General features: G+C 45.3%; 2 protein-coding genes across 2 annotated transcripts in view; both read left to right on the top strand.

Moving 5' to 3' along the window:
* Positions 1-386: 386 nt before the first annotated feature.
* Positions 387-23,655, top strand: part of LOC119465761 (probable serine carboxypeptidase CPVL) — a 104,401-nt gene continuing 81,132 nt past the window's right edge. Inside the window, exons 1-4 of the mRNA XM_037726227.2 lie at positions 387-573; positions 6,429-6,482; positions 12,792-12,972; positions 17,026-17,375. The gene's annotated coding sequence lies outside the window, so the exon portion shown is untranslated. The remainder of the gene's footprint in view (positions 574-6,428; positions 6,483-12,791; positions 12,973-17,025; positions 17,376-23,655) is intronic.
* LOC119431575 (probable serine carboxypeptidase CPVL) overlaps positions 22,245-23,655 on the top strand; it is a 16,380-nt gene continuing 14,969 nt past the window's right edge. The window contains exon 1 of the mRNA XM_037699055.1: positions 22,245-22,340. Coding sequence (XP_037554983.1) covers positions 22,245-22,340 — 96 coding nt within the window. The remainder of the gene's footprint in view (positions 22,341-23,655) is intronic.

The following is a 23,655-nucleotide window of genomic DNA, read 5'->3' as shown; positions in this document are numbered from 1 at the left end:
TGTGTGTTCCATTCCTTTCATATAAAATAAAAATAAAAAAACTGAGGTAAATTGAACTCAAGTGAATTTTCGCGAAACTTTTTTCCGTCCTAGCATGAAGCTATGTTATTAAGAAAAGCGGTCGACATGATTACGGCGTCCGGAAAAAAAAGGAAGATTTATTGCTTCTGTTGGACATGTGCGTGTTAATCACGAGGATGATCTCGGTCGTAGGTTTAGCAGTACGTTGCGTGTGTGAGACTGACAGAAGAAATAATGAAACAAGGCCAAATCGAGTTTTTAAGTGTTGCTATACTTTCTTACTCCTATCGTTACTTCGCATCCCACCATCAAAAAGCCTTGACACCACATGCATTAGGATTTGTGAAGCAAGACACCATACTGAACGTCGGACACTCAGAATAACTTGCTTTTCTTGCAGAACCAGGCCGGCTAAGGAGGTGGCGCACTGTAGGTTAATACCGTAAGAAATCAGTCTGGTGCACAAGGCATTAGACGGTCGAAAGAAAGCACTATGCATGCATCCGGATGGATATTTATGGCTCTAGCAGCTGGTCTCCAATGTGTCGATAGGTAGGTATCAAAAGTATTTATTCACTGCAAGTAACAACGCGTGTTATTGACAAGTTTAGCCCATCGAGCTAAACACACAATGAACTACTATTCTAATGACTGTCTCCAAGCTTCGCTTCACACATGTGTGCCTCTGCCAAACAGTCGTTGTATTTTGCATTTTTTGTAGCAGAAGATTAATATAAAAGCAAAGCGGCGAATAGTCACGAATAAAATTATTCCGTATAGACCAAGGCATAAAAGTTCATCATCACTGAAGAAATGACCGACAGCCCTGCTTGCGACAACTGTGGCTGCGAGGAGACGATCAAGCACCTCCTCTGAGACAGTCCCTGTTTCAATGGGGCAAGAAAAGTGCTTGCGACTGCGCTCGAAAAACTGGACGATTGCCCCTTCAGAGAGGAAAAAGCTTTAGGACACTGGTCCAAACGGGTTTCGGCACTCAATGCCTTAAGGGCTCTGCTGAAGTTCAGGGCTCTGCTGAAGTTCTTGAGGGCTTGTGAATTGTGCGACCGACTTTGAAGGTTGTAGCGCGTAGGGTCGCGTTATTGTGTGAATTCTTTTTAATTTTATTTTTTATTTGTTTTTTCTATCACCGTTTATTCCCTTTTCCCCTTTCCCAAGTACCGGGTAGCCAGCCAGTACTTACACTGGCGAACATCCTTGTCTTTCTTTCCCTCTATTTCTCTATCTTGTTTGACATTCAGCAGTGACTTATGGGGTGGATGTACCCCAGAAAGAAAATATTATCGATTATCAAATCACATAAGCTTCCAATAACGCTTATAATACGTAAAATGAAATTTGCAATTGAAATTAATTTCACGCTTTTGAATATTTAGTGTCACTTTTGAATAACGTAATGTATATTGATTGGGGATAATTTACAATCTGAATCAAAACAAGATAAGGCCGATCGATCATTTCGTGTACCAGGCAGAGCAGTCAGAAAATGTAACCCGTGCCATGCCGATCGTAGAGGGAAACGACTCTAGTTCGTCTTGCACTGCTAACGACGAAATCGGACGAGTGTGACACTCTTTTTTGCGGCTAAAAATTTGTTCCAAATTGGGCGTCTAACGTTTCAGGTATAGATCTAGAAATTTGCAGGCATCCTTTTCCAGGGAAAATATGTTTGTGAAGAAACTACGGCGTCGAAAAAACTTCTTTCAAGTCACTAAAACAGCGAGTTTAAAAACGACAGAACAGCAGCTTCAAAATGTAGGTCAGCATAATAAATTCACAAAATAAATGCAAAATTACTGATATAACCCCGCTGAGGAGAACGCATGATTATTTTGTCATTAGTGAGGGGTTCCGACGCATCAAGATCAAGCTCACTATACCTACAAAACTGCCCGAGAAAAAGTCCAATTTTCCTATTCAAATACATGTAAAACGCCAAAATGCTCTGATGAGACAACCGTTAGATCCCATGGAGTGAAGTATCATGCATTTACGAGAGAAAGTGGAGTGCAAGCAACTGTAAACAGCAAAATGTTTTTTTTTTTTTTCAGAGTGGAAATGTTTTCAGAAATTACCGAAAAACAATAAGCTTAAAGAGTCTTAGTATCGACCAAAAGGCAACGCATCACTTGCGACAGCAAATTAGTAGACAGCTGTTCGAAGAAAGGATTGTAGTTGTACAAACTTGTAAACATTCGCTTACTAAATTAACAGGTATGGTGTCAGCGCGCACATCCAAACATGAACACATCGCTCTCGATGACCGCGGTTCCTCGGTGTCAAAACGCTGGCGCGAGGAAGCGTCACGGCAGCAGTGACCATCGTGCAGTCTATTAGCCCCGACAACGACCAAGAGGGGTGCTGCGAGCTTCGCTCGTATGACGCCATGGCAAGGATTCGCGCCTGTCGTCTGCTACAGTTCGGGCTGCGTTCGGGCGCCTTCTGCACTGTTTCCGTTTGTTCGCTCTCGTTCCCTATGCTAGTACACTTATGACAGTTCTCTAAAATATATTTTTAAGATGTCTTCGTTCGTCAAAATTGATTGAAAGAGCTTATTTTTTATACAACAATATATTTCTCAAAGACAACGTTACAGTGCCGGCCAACGGAGCTCAGTCCAGAGCGGTGTGGGTTTTTCATTCTCAGCTCTATACTCTGCAGCGGTAGCACGCGTGAATAATAAAAGCAGAAACACGAAAACATGGGGTAGAACGATTTAGTTAACCAACCATGCTTGCCGTGTTGCAACAAGCATGTAACAAACGTTGCCTATATACGATTTATACAACATTTACCTTGACTTTAACCCGCTAGGACTTGTTTGCTCACGACGAGCTGTTCATGGCAAAATGTAGAATTTTCCCTTTTATTCACACGAATGTTCGGAAGTTGCACGATGACTAAACAACACTGTGCTATAGATTCTGCCAGTGCCGTTTGATTTTTGAAAGGTTTCCCAAGATTAAGCTATTGTTAATCGGTAAATTTTAAGCGGTGGTATTTTTAAGTAAAGCTCATTGAGGCCACTAAACCACTATATTATGGTGAGCTGTTTAAGCTGCTTGCCACACACAAAAAGGCATGGACCAATATGTATTCGCTTTTCAGTGCTATACGCTCTACTCGGTTCAACAATTTACAGGTGCTTGTTGCTTGGGGAACCGATGTGACCGATCTGCTTGGCGATCACAGCTGCTCTGCGCAACTTTTTGGGCGATATATGCCTTTTAGACTATATGGTTGCGGCCAGCAAGAAGCCGAAGCTTCATTCTTTAGTGGTATACGACACATTGAAAATATCAGCATTCACCGAAGGTGGTCAAAAATCAACTGAGCTAATCTGAGGCTTGCATACAGTGTCTTCTTTATGAGGCGGGTGTACGAGGGGGTCTTCCATGGACTGACGCTGCGAGTAGTTCTAAGTTGGTATAGTTAAACACCATTGTGGTTCTACACATCGTCATGCAAACGGTAGTTAGATTTTCCTCTTTCAGGCAACCGAAGCGGCTTTACAGTGCCTCGAGTATATTATAGGCATTTTGAAACTGCAGCGCACACAGTAGAAACGAAGACACAAGGCAAAGGTAACACACAGGCGCTGGTGTGTCACCTTTGCCTTGTGTCCTCGTTTGTGTGCGCGCTGCAGTTTCAAGATGAATAGGTACCAATTCACCCACCTTTCAGTACTATTATATTACAGGCATTTCCAATTGGCACTGTAAAGCACTGCTTCATGGTTTGAATTCGAAGTTGCAGTTAATGGATGGGTTTCGCGAACAATGTGTACCTCGCTATAACGCCCTAAGGATAGTCGGTTGCTTCCATTGCGGGAGGTACGTGTCTTCCATATTGTCGATAAAGACCGCTTCAGGCCACTATGAAACATTACATCCCTTGTAAAGGCTTGGCTCTTGATCTTAACCACGACCCTTTTCTTTCAGGTGATTGCTAAACATACATGAAGCGCAGTCGGGTTAAAATACATGTAGAATGCTTTTTTGGGGCGGCTGTTTCGGAGAACAACAAAAGTAGTAGCCAATTTCTTTTGCGTAAAATTGGGCGCCTATCTCTTGCTTTTACCCATTACTACGTCGCCCAGATTTGAGTAGAAAAACTAACCAAAGCAATAAGAAGCTTGATGAAAGCGTCACCGGTATTGTCGTGTTCTAACATACTGATTTATATATAAGGTTGACACCAAATGCGTATATTACTGTATCGTGTAAAACGAAATGTCTGCCATAACTAAGTACTAAACAAATACTAAGTTTGGAGCGAACCATCGTAAAAATAAAATTCTTCATGCTGAATTTGCAGACATTCTTCTTACGCAAAATTTTTGGACAGACACGGCGCACTTCTTCTTTCCAAAAGCAGTAACCCCTGCAACTATATATAGCTTCAATATTCAAGCGAGAAGTTTTCGCGATTTACGCAGTTTCAAAAGAGACTGTACTTTAGGCGTGACAGCGGACAGCAGAAAACACCCAAAACATTCTTTAGAAAGTACGGCTGGCGCGCCCCATGCACCGAGCATGCACGAAGCGAACTAGCGCGCACGGCAGCCGAACGAGCCGGAGCGAGTGGCGTCCTGGCCGTGACATCACCGCGAGAGGGTGCCACTCCAATTTCTCGCCGCTAATAGCTTCAACGCAAACTAAGCAGCAAGACCACAGAACGCACAAAGTTATGAGCCGTCTGCACACCTAGACTCTGCCCCCAATGCAGATTGCTTTCAATATAGAGCCCGTGGAACCGCGCTCGGCGGCGCAGTACGCAGTTGCTGTCGAGTACAACGCCGCCCCCCTCCCTCCGCTCCCCTCGGTGCTTTAAGAGCGAGAGAAGACGGCGCGCTTCCTCCCCGTTTTCCTCCCTTGCGCGCGTAAGATTGAGTCGCGATCTTTGGCTCCCCTCGCACGCTTTCACTTGCAAATACAGCATGCGGCGCGCGGCGACGGTGCTATAGACCTTGGACTTTATACGGAACATCACGGCGACGCCGCGGTAAGCTGTGGCACGAAGTTTACAAATCCGTAACTCTGTACCTTAAACACATATCGCAGTTCTGCAAACTACCCGCCGTGGTTGCTTAGTGGCTATGGTGTTGGGCTGCCAAGCACGAGGTCGCGGGATCGAATCATCCTGGCCACGGCGGCCGCATTTCGATGGGGGCGAAATGCGAAAACACCCGTGTACTTAGATTTAGGAGCACGGTAAACAACCCCAGGTGGTCGAAATTTCCGGAGTCCCCCGCTACGGCGTGCCTCATAATCAGATCGTGATTTTGGCACGTAAAACCCCACAATTTAATTTAGTTCTGCAAACTGCATCTGTGAGAGCATCTCAAGCGGGCAAATGTTATCAATCCACAGCATACGAGTATTTTACTATATTATGTGTTAAAAAGTATATTGAAAGGGGCCTGCTCAGAAAATAGTTAAATTTCCCGAGCAGCTTATAATACATCATCAATTTGACCACCATAGATGTGTTTGAGGTACATTATGAGGTACTGTTCACAGAAGGGCGACATCGTTTTTATTGCTCTGTTAGAGGTGTACAGTCGAGTGCAAAATTTTAGAGACTACGGGAGCGGCGACTAAACTGCATCGCTGTGCCTTATGACGGCTGCGCGCCTAAGTTCGAGAGCGCGTACTGCGCACGCGCGTCCTTTTTTACGTGCCCGCCTGCTCGTTCGGTTGCTTCTACCGTGCGCGCACCGGAACGCGGGAGAAAGCGCAAGGTGCCACTTCTGCAGTCACCGTGGAAAGTTGTAGATGACGACATTTCGTGTACGGATAGTAAGCGAAAGTTAAGAGGAAGTCTTTAAGATAGGTGGAAAGTTCAGCATTTATAGCATAAAAATTAGCTTTTTGATGTTCTCAGGTGCGTTTAGTGTGGCTGGCTGTCTGAGTAGAGCAGCCATAATGACATGCGCAAGACATCATGATCGCTCGTACCAGGCATGTGAGCCACTGCTGACACAGTCATGGAACGAGGTCAGTATGTTATCGAAATGAAGAAGAGGTGGTCGTTACTCGATTCGTAAGCTGAACCAATTTGACTAAATAAATATTACAAGGAACATTAAGGAAATCTGTAGCTTCGGCTGACTCAGCAGAGAAAGAATATTATGCGCAGTTTATATATGAAAAACATAAATCACTGAGGAGGAAAAGGGACAAACTGGGATATTAGGCAGCAATTTCAGTTAAAAATGCAACTGGCGAGAAAACGCATGGTAACGGAAGAGACGAAACGCGTGAACAGACAACGTTTCTTGAGCACAAGAAGAAATAAGTGAGAAAAGGAAGACCTAAAAAAGGGAAACTATCTGTTCTGCCATTATTTTTGTCGCCACTTAGAATAATTTTGTTTTATTTTTTCAGATCACAATGCAATGATGATACTGGAAGCCAACAGCCGGCTTCACCAAATGACATGTGAGCATATTATTAAGGTTACGAAGGGATACCTTCGTGTTTGGAGAGTACCAAGTTGACATGTGACAAGTGAAACACTTTCAAATGAGAATCTGCCACACAGTCGAACGTAAAAGTATCAGAAAGTACTATTGGTAAATGGGGCACCATAAGTTCCCCAAGGCATGCGTTTTTCGTCCAATAACTGTTGCAGAAAAATTCCGAGCAGCAATCGAGCTATTCCCAGAGCCTTCACGTCTTACGTCTCCTCCTAGTTTTAACATTAAGCTTGCTTAGCCTAATTTCTTTCGCCTCAATGTCGATGTTTTATTGTTCTGTGCAACATGGAATGGAATTGAACCACTGCGTTGCGAGGTGTTGCACACATTTTAACACGTGGGAGACGCGATGAGGGTGAGAAAATTCAAGACAGCCTCAGGGTTGTCGCTGTCCTTTCATCTCTGTACTAGAAGGTGGATCTCAGCGTTTTATAAAGTAAGACTATTTTGTTCATCTCTTCTCGATGTAAGTTCTTGATGGGAAGGTTCAGTTTTTGGAAGTTTGAATCAGGTCAAGATGAAGGTTTTACACATAGAGCCCTTGGCTGATGGTGAAATGAACCCTGTATTTCTGTATTCCTATTCGCTCATATACGAGATCAACAATCACCACTTATTTCTTGTTATCCAGAAGCACTGCATATGATAGCGTTTATTTAGAGTGCTGGCTTATACACATGGCACTTTCTTTATGTGGTTTTTATAAAATAGATAGCACAACGCTTTTCATTTTGTACATATTTTATTTAGTCCTGGTTTCTGTGTTAATTATTATACCAACGAGAATTCTTGTCTGTTGGCATTTGCTTGTATAACGATAGTAATTATTCAATACCTAGGCGTTCTTCTTCATAAATGCAAAACAGTTGTACACATTTGTCTGGATGGGGCGCGAAACTTTGACGCATTTCATTTGACAGAGTAGCACAGAGTTGGCTTATTTCGGAAATTTCAAAATGTCATCAGCGTTCAAGCCTGTATATTTGCTTGAAGTCCTTATCGCGCTAGTATAGTATTTACGTCTTCCTAGCACCATCGAGCTGATCACCTGGTGCGCACAATTAGAGCTGACACGGCGCAACTTCAAAAAAGCTGATTTCAACTTTCACATTTGTCCATTAGTCAATTTCGCACTTAACCTTCGTATTATCACACACTAATTCTTGCTGGAAATACTTTAGTTGCCGTCGTTGATTTCGGCTGCGGTATTGCGTTTCTATACGTCCTCAAAGTGTGTGACAAAACACATTGACCTTGGAGTCAACAATTGTGATCACTGCACTCTCTTAGTTGAGCTGATAATTGTTAACCAGAACAGCCAAACATTTCGGCGAAGGTTTTGACGCCGCATTCACAAAATTGCTGCAGAAGGCACAGCACACCTAGCAAATAGGTGTGTTTTATGGTCCGTTCAGATTAAATTTTGCACTTAGGATTCTCCTAAAGTTAATCAATCAAAAGTCAATCTAGATCATTAGATCATCGACTGGTGAATAACACATACAGGCTACAGGCCTCCCCCAAGAAAGAAGTGATGCGAAATGAAAGTAGTCGTCAAAAATGTCTAATATTCTACGTTTTATAATAACTTGAAGCCCCTCGTTGAAGTACCCACCATACAAGTGCAGTAGTGAGGAAATAGTAAAAACGGCTTCACGATATCACACTTTTCTATGCTTCGTAGATACAGATGACGCTTCAAGTACTTAGGTTTACTTACTTACGTACAAAATTCGTGCAGGATACTAATGTGTCAAAGTGGCTTCAGTAAATATTAGCGCGAAAATGGCACTCATATAAAGCATTCGTACATCGCATAATGGCGTTCAACATTGGTTTACGATGAGACACTTGCAGTGCCTTTGTGGTAATAAAAACACGCACTGCCTCATTTTCTTTTTAAATTCTGCACGAGGAAGTTTTATGAATAAAAGAAGTCCAATAAATAAAAAACGCCGTAAGCAACTCGACATACGACACAACAGACCTTATACAAGTGATGTACTCTTGCTTCGTGTAGGTATACAAATTAAATGGAAAAGTATACTGCGTTCCCGTACGTGAGGTTGTTACAGTAACAGCTATGTCTTGCATCGTATAGACCACTTCGCGTAGCGGTATGTAGCGCGTGACGGTTGCAATGAGCACGTACTAAGCCTAACACCGTCGAATCCACTAAACGTGCGTGTAGCTAAGAACGGCACAAGACGCCTGCACCACGTAGCGATTTGGGGCTCGGGAAAATACAAACGCTAGCGGAATAGGGGCAGCGAAGCGGGGACGGGGGGGAGAGAGGATGAGCAGTACTGGGGAACATTTCTCGTCTGGACAATTGCGTTAAGCACATTCGCAAAATTTACCCTATAAAGCGCGATAAGACAAAAAGTCTGCATACCGCCATTCGTGCATTTTTCTCAGCAAACATTTATATGCCACACATTATTTCAACCAGCTCACATTTTTATGTCAAGTGGCGTTTAGTTTCTCCAGTTTTGTTAGATGTCAGACAAGATGTACATGCATATTTTGTCGCAAAATATTAAAAGCGATCTTTTACGGATGTAAACAAAAATCAGGAAGGACATGGTAAAGTTGCGATTGACTGCCATTTAGCATAACCTCTCTTCCACAGCCGAGTAAGATGCATTGCCTGGTCTCTTCATAAAATTTTGGGCCAGCCTGCAGCGTAGAATTAGCCCTAGTTTTCACGAAAGGCAAACACTTTAGTTGGGATTGTGACGTAGCCCAGCAATGTTTTGTGTAGCTGTGGTGTGTTTCCGCCACTTTATTTTATAGCAAACATGCCATTCTATAGTTTTAGCGTAGCTTTCACCAAGATGGAGGAAAAGCGATAATAAATAGGCAACACATTTTGCCAGCGATTCTTTCAAGTAATTCTAACACACTTCGGATTAACATACATCGCTGCTGATGGCCTAATCTAGCTTGACATAATCTTCAAGCCATTTCTTTACGGGACAGGCTCCATGAGGGTTCTTTGCTTCCACTTGATCTCAAAGATTCCGCAGCCTTCGTGCAAACATTTCTCCGGTGGCGGGCTCTGTGGTTGCGAAACTTGAATCTCGCAGAGATATTTCAAGAAGAAGAAATAAACTTTATTTAAAGTGCCGGCACTTTGCTTTTAGTGGCCTCAGGTGTCGGCTCGAAGTCCTTGGACTCGGGCGGCATCTTCAGCTTGCCGGACGGCCCAGAACTGGTCTTCCAGCTTCGAACTTTTCAGGGCCGCCTCCCAGCGGCGGCGACGCCGACGGAGAAGGTCCCCGGTGGCTCCAGCAACCGGGGCAACGGCGGGAATGAGCGAGCTCGAGGCTTCCTTTAATCCTGTAACGCCTGACGTTATGGGCGCGTCGTGAACGACGGTGGTTTCAGTACCGCTTCAAGGTAGTTTTCTATAGAAGCCCCCCAATCCATTTAAATTGGGATGGAAACTTTCTGTATTACATAACATCCAACTACGACAGTCATGCACATATGCATCGACTGATTACTGATCCTTTTTTACCGTTATATTTAACGTAGTTGTCATTGTGACAAGCCTGCAACATCAAATTGATGATACAGTGACGCACACTGTACCCCAAGAAACTTTGGAAAATAAGTGCTTTCACGCGTGAAGGTGCTAGCAGCCCTCCAGCTTCCCTACCATCTTACACGACACACCAGGCACGCACAACACAATAAACTAAACATGCGTGAGGAGGTCACCTGGCGCAGGTTACACATTCGTACCCGAACCCTTACGTATACTCTTATATTTACCCGCAAAGAGTAAGTCCGTACTGCCACCTGTGCGGCAAGCTAGCTACGCTCAGTCATATCCTCTGGGACTGCGAGAAACCCCCTCCTCCCGATCTCCTGACTTCTCCCTCACTTTCATCGTGGGAGGAAGGGCTGCTTACTCGATCCCGGACGTGCAACTCCGAGCCGTGGAGCGAGCTGAAGAGGTCGTCGTCCCGCATCGCCTGGCGGTGATCTGGCCTCCCTTAGGAGCCCATGAACTAGCTCCCCACTCTGACGAAATAAGTTGTCTATGTCTCTCTCTTCTTAGACGTGAAAAAAAGGAACAGGAAACCTCTAAATAAAGGAAAACCTTGAGATACATGTTCCACAATGTGAATCTCTTCCTAGAACCAGCAAAAATATATTTTCTGGACTTTCGTGAACAGTTTGCCTTATCATTTTAGAATGTATTCCCTATATATGTGTAAGAATTTTCACAAGGAGTGTGCCGTAATGATGATTTTTACACCTCTTCAAGTAATTCAAAAAATTTGATTCTCTAGCTTCAGGTTGCACTCACTGTAGTGATTCGTGACAAAACATGGGAGCCAGTAAGTTAAAAGACGTGCTAGAAATGTGTTAGGCGTGCTTCTCCAGATGAGCTGGAAAAACTACTTGGACTGTCCATTTTCTAGCTCACTGTACTACTTTCGCGACAGCCGAAGATATCATTTTACAGTCATGATATCGTAATGCAATAGATGCGTCTGGAACTATCTCTGCATAAATTGCGTACTGAAAACCGTAAACAGACGAAAAAAAGAATTAATGCCCGTACACTCTGTGAACAAGGATAACCAGCGAAGCTGTTCACGCTGATGTTGATCACTCATGCCACCGATGGTGGTCAAGTCCCCGGCAAACCACCGTCGATCACACACCACATACGTGGCGCCAAACGGGCTGGCCAGAAACTCCCGCTCGAACCTCGCCGTCGCCCCGGGGAAACGTTCCGATGGATTGTAGCCACGTGGACGCCTTGCGTTTACCAACTCACGGTACTGGTGGTACTGACTGGCACAATGCTTGCGCTTGGCACCCACGGCCCGCTCTTAGTCGGTCGTATTTGCCCGCCGTCCCCGTACATATTCTCGCTGCTGCTGCCGCAGATGCTCCAGATGCTCTGTACTTCTTCGTCGGTAAAGGCTGATTCACAATAGGCGGACACGACAGTGATATCGGTCTGCCGACTGTTGGTGACACTATTTTCCTTCATTTAAACCGCTAGCCACCGCGTTTTCCATCCTGTGAGCTGCTGTCGCCAACAGTTGGCAGACCAAAATCGGTGTCGTGTCGGCTTAGTGTGAATCATCCTTTACAGAGCAGCAACTCGATGGTCCTGACTTGTCGGCCGCTTTGCGTTCGGCGGCAGTGGCTTCCCGTCGCTTTCGCGCCCATCCGCGCTCTGTTCACGTCGGCGCTCTTGAAGGCACGTTCTTCTTCTTCAGAGCAAACTACGCGCGTCCTGCCCATAGCAAGTCCAAAGTGCAACTGCTGATAACGTCGCTAGGGCGATGACTACGCTAGAAGAAAATACACAAACGCCACCACAAGTCGTCGCACCATCGAAATCAATGTAGTGTCCACGACCTCGTTCGCGCCCTTTCCGTTGGTGCTTCGATGTCGCGGTGCACGTTCCCGCCGTCCATACACGCGTAACCCTCGTTCACAAAGTGAACGTCACTGTAATTTTTTAAAGTCATGCCCGGATGTTGATTACGATCGCAGCACACTCTGCGTGACCGATGCAACGGACAGAGCGCTCGCTCACTCATCAAGGACAGATACATCGTGTGCACTCGTTCGTCACGCGCACACGCAGGTGTGCCGGAGTGCAGCATATATCCTCATTCTAGTAGACCTTCCACCTGGCGCAAGTGCGTTATTGAAGTAATTCAATTTCTAAACGTAAAGTGCGTGATAAAATTTGTAGAGTACGACTTAGACACAATCTCCAGCCATAATAGCATCGGATTATGATTTTAAAATACGAGAAAACATAATTCTGTTACACGGAAACTCAAAATCACACAAGCTCTGCAGACAAAAATTTCGCTGTCGATGCAACTCGATAGACGGACGCAAAATTTTTCTGAACCTAGCCATATACAGTTTCGCTGTAAAAACTGGCTCAGCCCACATCAGCCCTAATAGAGCGGTGAAAGAATCTTTTTGATATTTCTAAAATGCACGCTAGACTTATGCTTGGCTGTGTGGAAAAAATTTGATAGCTCTTACACTTACACTGTAATAACTTACAGGCGTACTTATCTTTAGCCAGACGAAATTTTATTATATCCTAATAATTTCACGACAGCTTCCAACAAGTGTCCTTTCATAATTGAGAGGTGAACACATATTCAAAAAGACAGTATTTTATTATAACGTATTGATCACAAGAAACGAATGTGCACTAATATAGGTGGTCGTTACAAGAAATTTACTGATACAGTTGTGTTGTTCTTTACAGTTCAACAGATGCCGAGCCTCTGTTTCTCACTCCATACATTGATAACTGTTCTTACTACGAAGCAAGAGAGAAGAGCAAAATACCGTATTCTCAACAGTTTGGAGTCACTGCTTACTCTGGCTACATCACTGTGAACAAAACTGCTAAAAGCAATCTCTTCTTTCTTCTGACTGAAGTGGAGGTACGTAAATACTTGGAGTTTTTTATTCTACTTTTCCCCAGCGTGCGGTGTTGAATAAACTCGGGAAATACATAATCATATCTCTCGCGGGAAGGGACACTATTAGGGAAAATATTTATGATAGCTCACTTCAATTATATGATTTCAAAGATTCAGTTGTTGTGAGCACATATCAAAGATTGCTATTAAACGTTTCTCACTTGCTCAAAATAGCGGTATTAAACAGCGATTCTTGCGCTAACTTTGTTGCTGTATGTCTCTCTGACAGACTGTACTATTCCCCAGTACCACGACGATCCCACTCGTCTCTTCAGGGAGCTCGAAGTACGCTTCATCTTCATCAGCTTACGCCCTCAGCCTGCCTCCTTAGCCCTCGCTTTATCCTCCCGATGGCAACTCGGTCGCGTTACCCGAATCGGGTATCACGATCGATAAGGTTCGCGCGGTCATCCAGGATCTCCACCGCAGCATGACCCCGGGAGCGGACCACATTAGTTTTGCCACCTTGGGCATCCTTAGCGATTCCTGCATCGTATGGAGGAAACCCTCGGTCCCCCGTTTCGAGCTCAGAAAAGGGTCCTCCTCCTTCTCCATCTCAAGGACGCGTTCGACAATGTGGAACACGACCTTATGCGACCAACCTCGAGGACTTCGTACAGCGGAGCGCGGGTCACAAACAACGTTCGAGCCTTCCTCCGCGACAGGAGTGGGACCCGTTGGACCCGTTTACCATTGGAGTGGGACCACACCGTTTGGACACGATCTGTATTAGGGGACGGGGCACCTCTCATGGATCAATACTGTAAACTGCCCTCTTGAACAGAGCGCTCGCAGGGCTCCTTCGGAAGCTCGATCAGATCCCAGATGTCGCGCACACGATTAACGCGGGCGACATCACGTGCTGGACGGAACGGGGGGCCGACGGGGCCATCCATGACTGCCCTTGAGCACGCGCGTCAAGTCGGCCTCCTTTTGTGCCCCACACAAATCTAAACTAATCCTGATCCGCCCACATTGCTCCGTCCCCACGCCCTCGATCATACCGCAAGTTGCAGGCATTCCCATCCCGCAGGTCCAACAAGCTCGCATTCTTGGCTCCATGCTGATGCAGAGGATAGAGCAGGACCCACTGTCTCCCCCCTGACCCGCCAGACGGCGCAGATACTGGTCATGATCTGCCGAGTTTGCAACCGGTGAGCAGGCCTCCCGGAATGGGACTTGCTTCGCCTAGTGGAAGCATGTATACTCAACCGATTCACTTACCAATAAGGTTTGCTAGCTCTCAAGTGAGACAAAGTCGGGACTGAGGATGGGGAATGGAAGGGGATGGCTGGCGACGACCGACCATGTTAATGTCAAGATCCGCTAGTCTAAATGTGCCAGAAAACATTTTTTTAATCCTATCGTGTCGCGTTTTAGAACAAAGCAGGGGCAGTATAGTAAGTAGCCTTCCTAAGAAAACTCGAAATTCAGAGGTACTGTGAATGGGTGGGGCCTAGGGCGAAACAAGAATAAAGACAAAAACGAAATCATGTTTATGACAATGCAATAGAAGGCAAAAGAGACGAATGTGCAAACAAGCTGTCAGTCAGAAAATCTGGTTTATTTATTGTTATTGAGCAGAAAAGGAACTTATGCAGACCCAACGCACATGTAATCTGTGAGAAGCAACGTTTTCGTGAAGAGGGCAATGAAATGTAATGAATTTAACCGTTTCCTTCCTGCGTCATTGACATTAAGGACACTGGCACGCGGATGTGCTCTCACACAACCGTGCTACGGAACTTGACAAATCTTAGATTTCTTTATTTATTCTTGTTTATTGTAAACGTATCAGCCCATTCGTGACTGACCACCTATTGTCGGAATGCGCCATAGTATGGAAATTATAAACATTTACGCCGCGATTTTATCGAAGCGCTAGTTGGTGGCACAATGTGTGCCACCCGCTTCTTGGCCAATCTCCAATTGTGGGTACGTGCCATACTATGAAAATCATCATCACTATTAACACGGGAACGCGCTTCGTGGCCGATCCACCGTTGTATGTGCCATAGTATGAAAATATAATCATCATCAACGTGTGGAGATTATCTCAAATAGCTAGTTGGAGATGCCACAATATGTACGGCCCGCTTTTTGACCGATTCCCCTTTCTGGGTATGTGTCATTGTACGGAAATCAGCATCACTATCAATACACGTACGCGCTTCTTGGCCAATACCGCGTTGTGGTTATGTGCCATAGTATGAAAACAATCATCATAACCAGAACCAACCACGGCAGGTTGGAAATGACAAACAAAAGTTGAGCGTACAAGAAGTTACAACTTGAGTAATATTGTAAACAAACAGGAAGAACTCGGAAGCGACATTTTTAGTAACTTGCTTGCGCAGTAATTAGCATATGTAATGCGGTCCTGTACAAAGGGATGGGGACCAGATACCGCATTTTCTTAAATTTTCACTGGTTGCCCGGATGATCTCGTTTTGCTCTCGCAATGATGCCCGGATGTTGCCGTTTAAGTGCCCGCATAACACAAGCATTACTTGTGTCTCTCTCTAAATACTATTGTAGTGCTTCTGTTTGTGAGTATATCTGTGCAAAAGCTTTTCTGTATTAGTGGTTATGTTTTGTTCCCCCCTACGTAATGCCTTGATGGCGATGTAGGTACTCTGTAAATAAATAAATAAATAACAGCTCGGTCTTTTGGCAGAAGATCACTTAAAGGTCACCGACAAAGGGAGATGAAAGCCTTTCACGTTTTTAAAAAATATAATGATTCACCGTGGGAACGTTTCGATAGCAAAGCTAAAACCGAGCTGCTGTGAAATCTTAATTGTCTGCTTAGTGAAATGCTAAGACAAAAGCCACTATTAAGGTTTCTGTCCCCAATATTTCCGAAAAAGCGAATTGAGTTACCATTTGACTGCTTGACTGACGCTTTCGGGAAACTGTTCGCTGAAACGCCAATGTATATCATAAAAGAAATTAAGAGGGAGCTTTAGCTCGGGCGCAACTCCAACGCCGCCTATTCAAATACATGTAAAAAGCAGAAACGCTTTTCTGTTATAACCCCTGGACTGATTTTAATTAAATTTGTTACATTTGAGAGACAAAGTTAAATTCTAGCGACTGTTGGAGGCGGAATTGCGATATAGGACCTGAATTTCGCTAAACTAATTTTCATAAATTCGAAAGCTCGAAAAAAAAATACAAGCGCGAAGTTTACAAATTAATAGCTCTTCATCAAGAACAGATACCGCGGTTCTGTAGAGGGCATCCGTTAGATCATTCAAAGCGGACAAATTATATATGTCCCTTTATATCTTACGTGAAATGTTACGTTATGTACGATGGTTCTGTAAAAGCTGGATTTCTATATTACAACTCTTTTAGATTCATGTGTAATATATCAATTTTGTCCGCTTTAGATATACTATTAGATGCAATTCACAGAATTCTGATATCATTTTTCATTGCCGAGCTACAGAGTTGTAAACATGATAGTTTCGTTTCCCGAAAATTTTGCGATTTTTGCCAATTTGCGATGTTGCCAATGCAACAAACCTCCTCAAGTTTTGTGTAGTGGTTGCCGATGAAAACGAATTTTCTTTTTAGATGTATATAGATAGCAGCACCCGTGCTAAAGCTTCCTCTTAACGTCAGATATCTATAAAGTTTTCGCAATGTTATAATTTTTGTTTAGTAAGCATGACCTTACGACTGCATGGCTTCAATGTCGGAATAACATGTCCCCCATACATAAATAACGAAAAAGGTAATTAGTGACTCTTTCGGTGCACCTACCCGGATATTCTTGTTTTTTATGCAGGTAATTCCTGCATCTTCCTTTAGTGCACTTAATAAAGCGGAAAACGGTATTTGTGAGAGGTTATTTTACCAAAATCTGCACCAACCTACAATAAAAAACACAAGTGCGATAGAATGTTCGGGGAATACTTTCGGCGTAAAAATAGAATTCTTCCTCTTGTGTGTAAAAAAAAAATACATTATAGGAAACGCTGACATCCACACCACATGCATTTCTAGGGCAACTCATCTTCTGCACCACTCTTACTATGGACTCAAGGAGGCCCGGGTTTGTCAGCACTATTTGGTCTGTTTCTCGAGAACGGTCCCTTGGATTTTATTGGTCTGTACCCAAACCAAACTCCGAAAATACACCCGAGAATTAATACCTTACAAAAGAACATGAGCGTCCTCTACCTGGATCTTCCCGTGGGGGGCTGGCTTCAGCTTTACAGAAGACAGAGAACACGGGTACCCAACAAAACTTGAAGACATTGTGGTACATGTCAAGGAATTTTTGACACAATTCATGAAAGTATTCTCTGAATATGAAAATCGGGACTTCTATCTCGCCGGAGAGTCATACGGAGGTCAGTATTTTTTGTTTCACTCGTTAATCTTGCGTCTTACGTTAAACAGAAGAAATGAATTATTCTTGCATCTAGTGGCTCGCTTGCTTTAGGGTAGACAATGCGGCACGGATCTGCTACCAGGGGACATCCTGGCGCTACATTATTTAGCACTTACATAATCGCTGACATCGATACGCAATACAATTAAAACTATCTAACGAAACCCAATTTTACAGAGTTCCTGATCAAACGAAGAAATTTCCATTCCCCCGTCAGGTACCCATAGCGTTCAATGTTGTCATCAACCCGAATTACCGAAACTCGATTTAACGAAGTCTTTTCTGAAATAAGTGAGTAAAAAAGCGGTAATTTCCCTAAAATATCGGCACAGACGGGTTTTTCTCGAGCGCGCGGTCTAACACTATCGCGTTATAGCATCAAGGCGCCCTAGCCACGGCCCTAGATTTATTTTGACGAAGCTGCACGCCAACCCCTTGAACGGAACAACGAACTGAGCAGTCGGTAGCGCTTTTACGTACCAGATGGCGCTAGGGGTGGCGGTGGTTGCTTTAGTTATTTCATGGTTAATGTGACCGATGGCACTCATCGTCTCCTCGCACTTTCTTGCTCGGCCTGCTTACACGATCACAGCATCGCACTCCGCGTCTTCGCGTATAGGCAGCCTGTAATAGCTTCAAGTCACGCCTACCTGGCCTGCATGGCACAACACACGAGCGATTCGGCCCGCCCTCACGCACTTTTCACACACGCAGGCGTGGGTTAGTGGCAAATACAATGCCGTGGTAGCTTAGCTTTTGGGTGTCGCTACGGTAGAGTTTTAGGTTCTAAAGGACCCAAAAATTCCTTTCTCGATTTTAAGAACTTCCCGATTTAACTAAATATTCGAACGTGGTCATCACTTCGTTAAATCTTGTGTCAACGGCATAGAGTAATGGCAGTTGGGGATATCTTTCTGTACAAAACGTGCAGGTTCCGGCAGATTGACTTTCTTCTGTATATAAAGCACTTGTAAAATTCAACTGCGCGGGGCAGTTGATTTAACGGGTGAAAGAATTTATCACACTCGATTTCGATATAGCAAATGGCTAGTGCTATTGATAATAGGAAATGGCTAGTGCTATTTATAATAATTCAGTTACCACTAAGTTGTGGTGCCAGTAGAGGTGCGTTAATTGTAGCAATATACACGTTTCGATGAGAATATATGGTTTTTTTTTTTAATACACAGGTTGCCTACTTAGCACGCGCTATTTTTTATGCGCATCAAACAAACTGCTAGTTTCTAGTATAGACAGCAAACGTTTAGGGTAAATATAACTAGCCTTACTGCTAAACTGGCGGTCAATATGTGAATACGACAGTTCTACCGCACATTTAAGATGTTTTTTTGCATTGTTCTTCCTTTATCGCTGCACCTTTTCCCCTTTGAAGGACCTCGTGAAATATGAAAAAAAAGGAATTCACCGATGATTAAGATACTCCCTAATGCCAAATTTGAGTGCAGCTCTCTTTATACCTGTTTTAATTTCCGGATATGTTGGCTGGCGCGGGCAATCCCTCTCGTACGGCACGTTGCAAACGGAGGGAATTGTGGTGCAACTGCCTCGCTAATATGGAGATTGCGAGAGGAAGCGTGTGGATTACGTATGGGAGCGATTCACAGCAGACGCAAATGCAGACCTCCCAGACAACGTGCACTACTCTGGCGCTATCTCGTAGTCATCGTCACCACACTATGCTTTTCTTCTCACACTTTCGCCATACCCTCCTCCTCCTCCGTTTTCCGCCTCATGGTTCCGCTGCGCCCTCTTCCGCCGCGTTCCTCCTCGCGTCTTTCATGCCCCGCTGCGCTACGGGTTCGCTTTCATCCTTCGCTGCGGTTCGTTCGCTCGGTTACGAGTGACAACGCCGACGCTCACCGCAGGATCGGGCACCTAAGAGGTTCACTCTAAAACGCCACCATGGCAAGCTGTTGTATACCAAATCAGGGGTACTTTCAAGCAAGTTGCTGCTAATCTGGATCGTGCACATTGGAGAAAATGTCTCACAGAAAAATATACAGTAAAAAACTTGTGGCTGCCCTTGTTGGTAATCGACCTTGTTATATGCTATAAAGCGCAAGACATGACACTCACATGTATGCATGTATATCACACAAAAGAACACCTCAACAAAAGACGCCCCCCCCCCCCCCTTTTCAGAAATGCACTCACTCCACTGTTTATTTGGCATAAATAGCCGACTGCCGCGCATGCTCAACACATTCATCAAGACCACTTACTTTAGCGTGATATCATATGCACACTGCCTACAATCGAGACCAAAAAGCTGATCTCGGTTGGGCATAGGGATACAGGAGGCTCTCTGAAGCACTGGTGCTTATTGTTACCTATAAAAGACGCTTTTAAAGCCATACGGACCGCTCCTTTTATGCTCTTGCCGAGAACATGCGTTTAACCGAATCGTAGTTCACACCCATCGGGGGGGGAAAAAAAACATGTGCAACAAGGCGAGCAAATTTGTCTGTCTTTTAGTGGCACGAGCACCGAGAGACACTCTTGTTGCCTTGCGCCGCAACTTCCGGTTAGAGACCGACTTCCGGTTTGTCACAGAGGTGGGACGAAATTAAAAATAAATTTTAAAGAATTCGTCGGCGCTTCCACTCCGTGAAGGTGAATGATAAAGAAAGCTTATCACCATCACATCAAATCACCATCACACTCGTTCAGAGTGCTGAACGCCGCCCCCCCCCCCCCCCTCCTCGTTTTCCATTGATTAAAGAGTCCTTGCACGTACCGTAAACTCTAAATTCACCAAGGTCTTCTCCACTGGTAGCGTAATGTTCACTCAACGCTTCCAACGCATTGCGGCTCTTCGTTTGAAGCGGATCCCACTGATGAGGGACGAGTTGTCGAACCCCAAACGCTTACGTTCGATGTTTCTAGTTTGCTCGGCGGCGTGGTTAGCAGCATCCGCCCGCCAAGGCCGCTTGCGATTCTTCAAAAATGCTTGAAAGTGCTATCGACATGAAACAAAAAAGAAATGGAGCCCCCGAAATAAATTTTAAGGTATGAGTGTGGAATGAAGAAATCAATGCAAATAATGCAAAAATATCCCGCAAATATGCAAACACTGCATCCTCTCTAATGCTCCAAATACAATACATACGAATTGAGTCCACGACTTCGCTAACGAACTCTGGGATTCAATGTTTTGTTGCTTTTATTTTATTTTTATTCGATCTCATGCTATATTCTAACATCGCGACAATCCTTTTAAAATGTTCCTGAACCAGAGCTTGGGATTGGTGAAAAAGCACACTCTGCGGATTGTATACACCGTTGTTAATACCTCAGGCAAATTCTTCAGTCGTGTGCGGCTCGTTTTTTTTCAGTCGTGTCGGGCTCGCAAGCGAAGCTAGAAGTTACCGCTTTCTGTGAGACGCTCTTTTTAACAGAAGCCCTCTCCTCACTCTTATTGGCTGCCATAGGTCGTCATAAAGCAGATTCCCATGTCCGAGTGCTGTTCGCCATGGCTGACACCAATCAACAAGGGTGTTTGAATCAGTGTGATGGTTCTACTGTTACTGTGCGTATTCACTGACGCAGTTTAACAACAAGGCTGAGTTGTACAAAAAAAAAACGGCGTTTCTAATTTCAATATAAATTATGTACTTGCGGAAATAGGGCTATCTGACTATTGCTAACGTCTGCTAAAGCTCGACCGCGCCGGCGCGTGTAGGTATGAACCTTTGGCCTAACTGTTTATCAGTGTCGTCACCATCGGGTCTCGCTAATTTATTTTTGTTTTGAAAACTCAACTAGCCTCGAACCACGCAAACTTAAGGTCAGACCAGACGTACGTTTGCCATCCCGTGCTTCCTCCTGGGTGCTCCTGCTAGACGTCGTAGCAGACTTGGCTCCTTATTGAGCTATTGCGCAAAATGCGAAGTTTTGGACATGCTACTATCCGTCGGTCAGGCTGGTGCAGGAAAAAATTGGTACAAACTACAAAGCATGGGCCAACTGGAGCACATGAGCGCGAGCGTGCACTGCAGCCCTGTCGTGCACTTGGTTAGCCACTACAGTGACATGTACGTAGCTGTGTCTTCAGCGTAGCGTAGATGCCGTGGCCTCCGCGGCATGCCGCGACGAGCTCGCTCGCTGAGCTCGCTGAGCTCGCTGAGGCTACTGAGCACAAGAGTATGCTCTGATTGGTATGGTGGCTGACGTGACTCCAGGCCCAAGCTCCAGCGTCTGACGAACAGGTAGTCGGCTTCCCGAGTTGCACGCCATCGAGGTATGTCGCCATTGCTCTTGAAGCTCGTTACATTAGCAATCCTTTCAACGCGAGTGCTGAGTGCGGCACCCATCGCTTAGCCGATGTGCGCGCTGTCGACGTACTAGTACTAGCGGACATGAAAACAAAATTTACTTGACGCTCGGAAATTGTGTGATTTTCGTAGATAAAAGTGCAAAACGAAATGTGATACTCATGTCACCGGGTGCGAGAAGAGCCGCGCGTAGCTATCTACTACACTGTAGCAGAGCAAAGGGCAGAGACACCGTGAACGCTACCGTAAGATCAGGGATAGCCTCGGCATTTGGTGCGACGTATGCGCGAAAATAGAGGATTATATATATATATATATATATATATATATATATGTGGGGGGGGGATGTCAGGAACTGTTGTGAGAAGACGACGGAAGCACGAGACCGCATCCGAGATTCTTGTGCGAAGGTTGTTGCGTCGCGTCGCCCTGTTTCTAAAAAAACCCCTTATGGTTTGGTGGAAAGGTGCCAGGTAGTCACCCAGTCTCCCAACCTGGAACTACGAAGCCGTACCTTACCGCCAGCGTCAGTGATGCCGGCAGAAATCACCACTCAAGGTCCCTTGACTCAAGCCACTGTGTGTCCCGGCGTGCTGCCTCAGCGTCACCCACCGAACCCACCGATTTCGGTGGGTGACGCTGAGAGTCGAGGACTGGTTGGAGACTTACCAGAGAGCGAGCGCTGTCAACAAATGGGACGATTTGACTAGGCTGACCAATGTAATTTTTTACTTGACCGGCGTCGTCGCCACTCTGTGGTTCCGAAATCACGAAGTGGAGATCAATAACTGGGCGTCGTCCATGACAACCTTTTCGGAAATCTTCGGCCGCCCCATGGTGAGCAAGCTCCGCGCAGAACAGCTACACTTCGTGAATACGCTCAACAACCTAGTGAGAGCTCCACCAGTTATATAGAAGACGTCGTCGACTTGTGTAAACGTATAAACCCGTCGATGCACGATTCGGATAAGATCAAGAAAATCCTCAATGGAATAACCCATGACGCATTTCAGATGTTATTGGCCAAAGACCCACAAACCATCACAGATGTTGTCAGCTTGTGCCAGAGTTTCGGCGAATTGCGAAAGCAAACGCGTCTGAACTCGATGCCCTCTGGAAGAAAACGACTCGATCGCGGTCTTGACTCTGGGCGACCACAAGCAATGTTGGTTCAGATCAAGCAGTTCGTGTGTGAGGAGGTCGCCCGATAGCTCTCCATTTTATCGAGCATGCCCGAGCCAGCACACGCACAACATCTGGCCCCTGTCATGCAACAAGTTATACAGGAAGAGGTCACTGACGTTTTGCCTTTCGTTCGTCCGCCACCTCTGGAGACTGCGTCCTTGACGTACGCGCAGGTCGTCGCTTCCGGGTCACCTCGTCTACCAACCTATTCTTCCACGTCGGCAGCCGTTCGGCCACCCCAGTTCCGTTAAGTCGACCAGTCTCCACGTTTTCGATCCATGGCACACTTCGGACAATCGCCCTATATGTTATTCTTGCGGTTATGCAGGACATGTGGCACGCTTCTGTCGCCGTCGCCCTCCTGTTCAAATAGATGCCATGCGACCGTCTGCGCAATCCTAGACGCTTTAACGGCACAGCGCGGCTACAAGAATCCTCTTCGCCCGAGCGCCTCCCTCAGCTACCCGCCGAACTCCATCGCCCCGAGGTCGCTCTCTGTCACCTTTGCGCCGTCGACCCGGCCCTTCTGAGGCGGAAAACTCGATGCCGCAGTTACCGAGGCACGAACTGCGTCGTCACCGACAAATCCAAGACCTCGAATTTTCTCCGGCAAACCTCATTGAAGTGGTCGTGGATGGCTTTCGTACCCTTGCGCTGTGGAGACTGGTGCTGCCGTTTCAGCGATTCATATAAAACTTAGCCGCTTGCTTCAGAAGGTTACGACGACGTCCAACGGGATTTTCCCACGTACCGCCAGCG

Source organism: Dermacentor silvarum, chromosome 10, assembly GCF_013339745.2.
Source record: "Dermacentor silvarum isolate Dsil-2018 chromosome 10, BIME_Dsil_1.4, whole genome shotgun sequence".
Lineage (NCBI taxonomy): Eukaryota > Metazoa > Arthropoda > Arachnida > Ixodida > Ixodidae > Dermacentor > Dermacentor silvarum.
The sequence above is the reverse complement of the archived record's forward strand: the minus strand, read 5'-3'. Positions and strand labels throughout refer to the sequence as shown.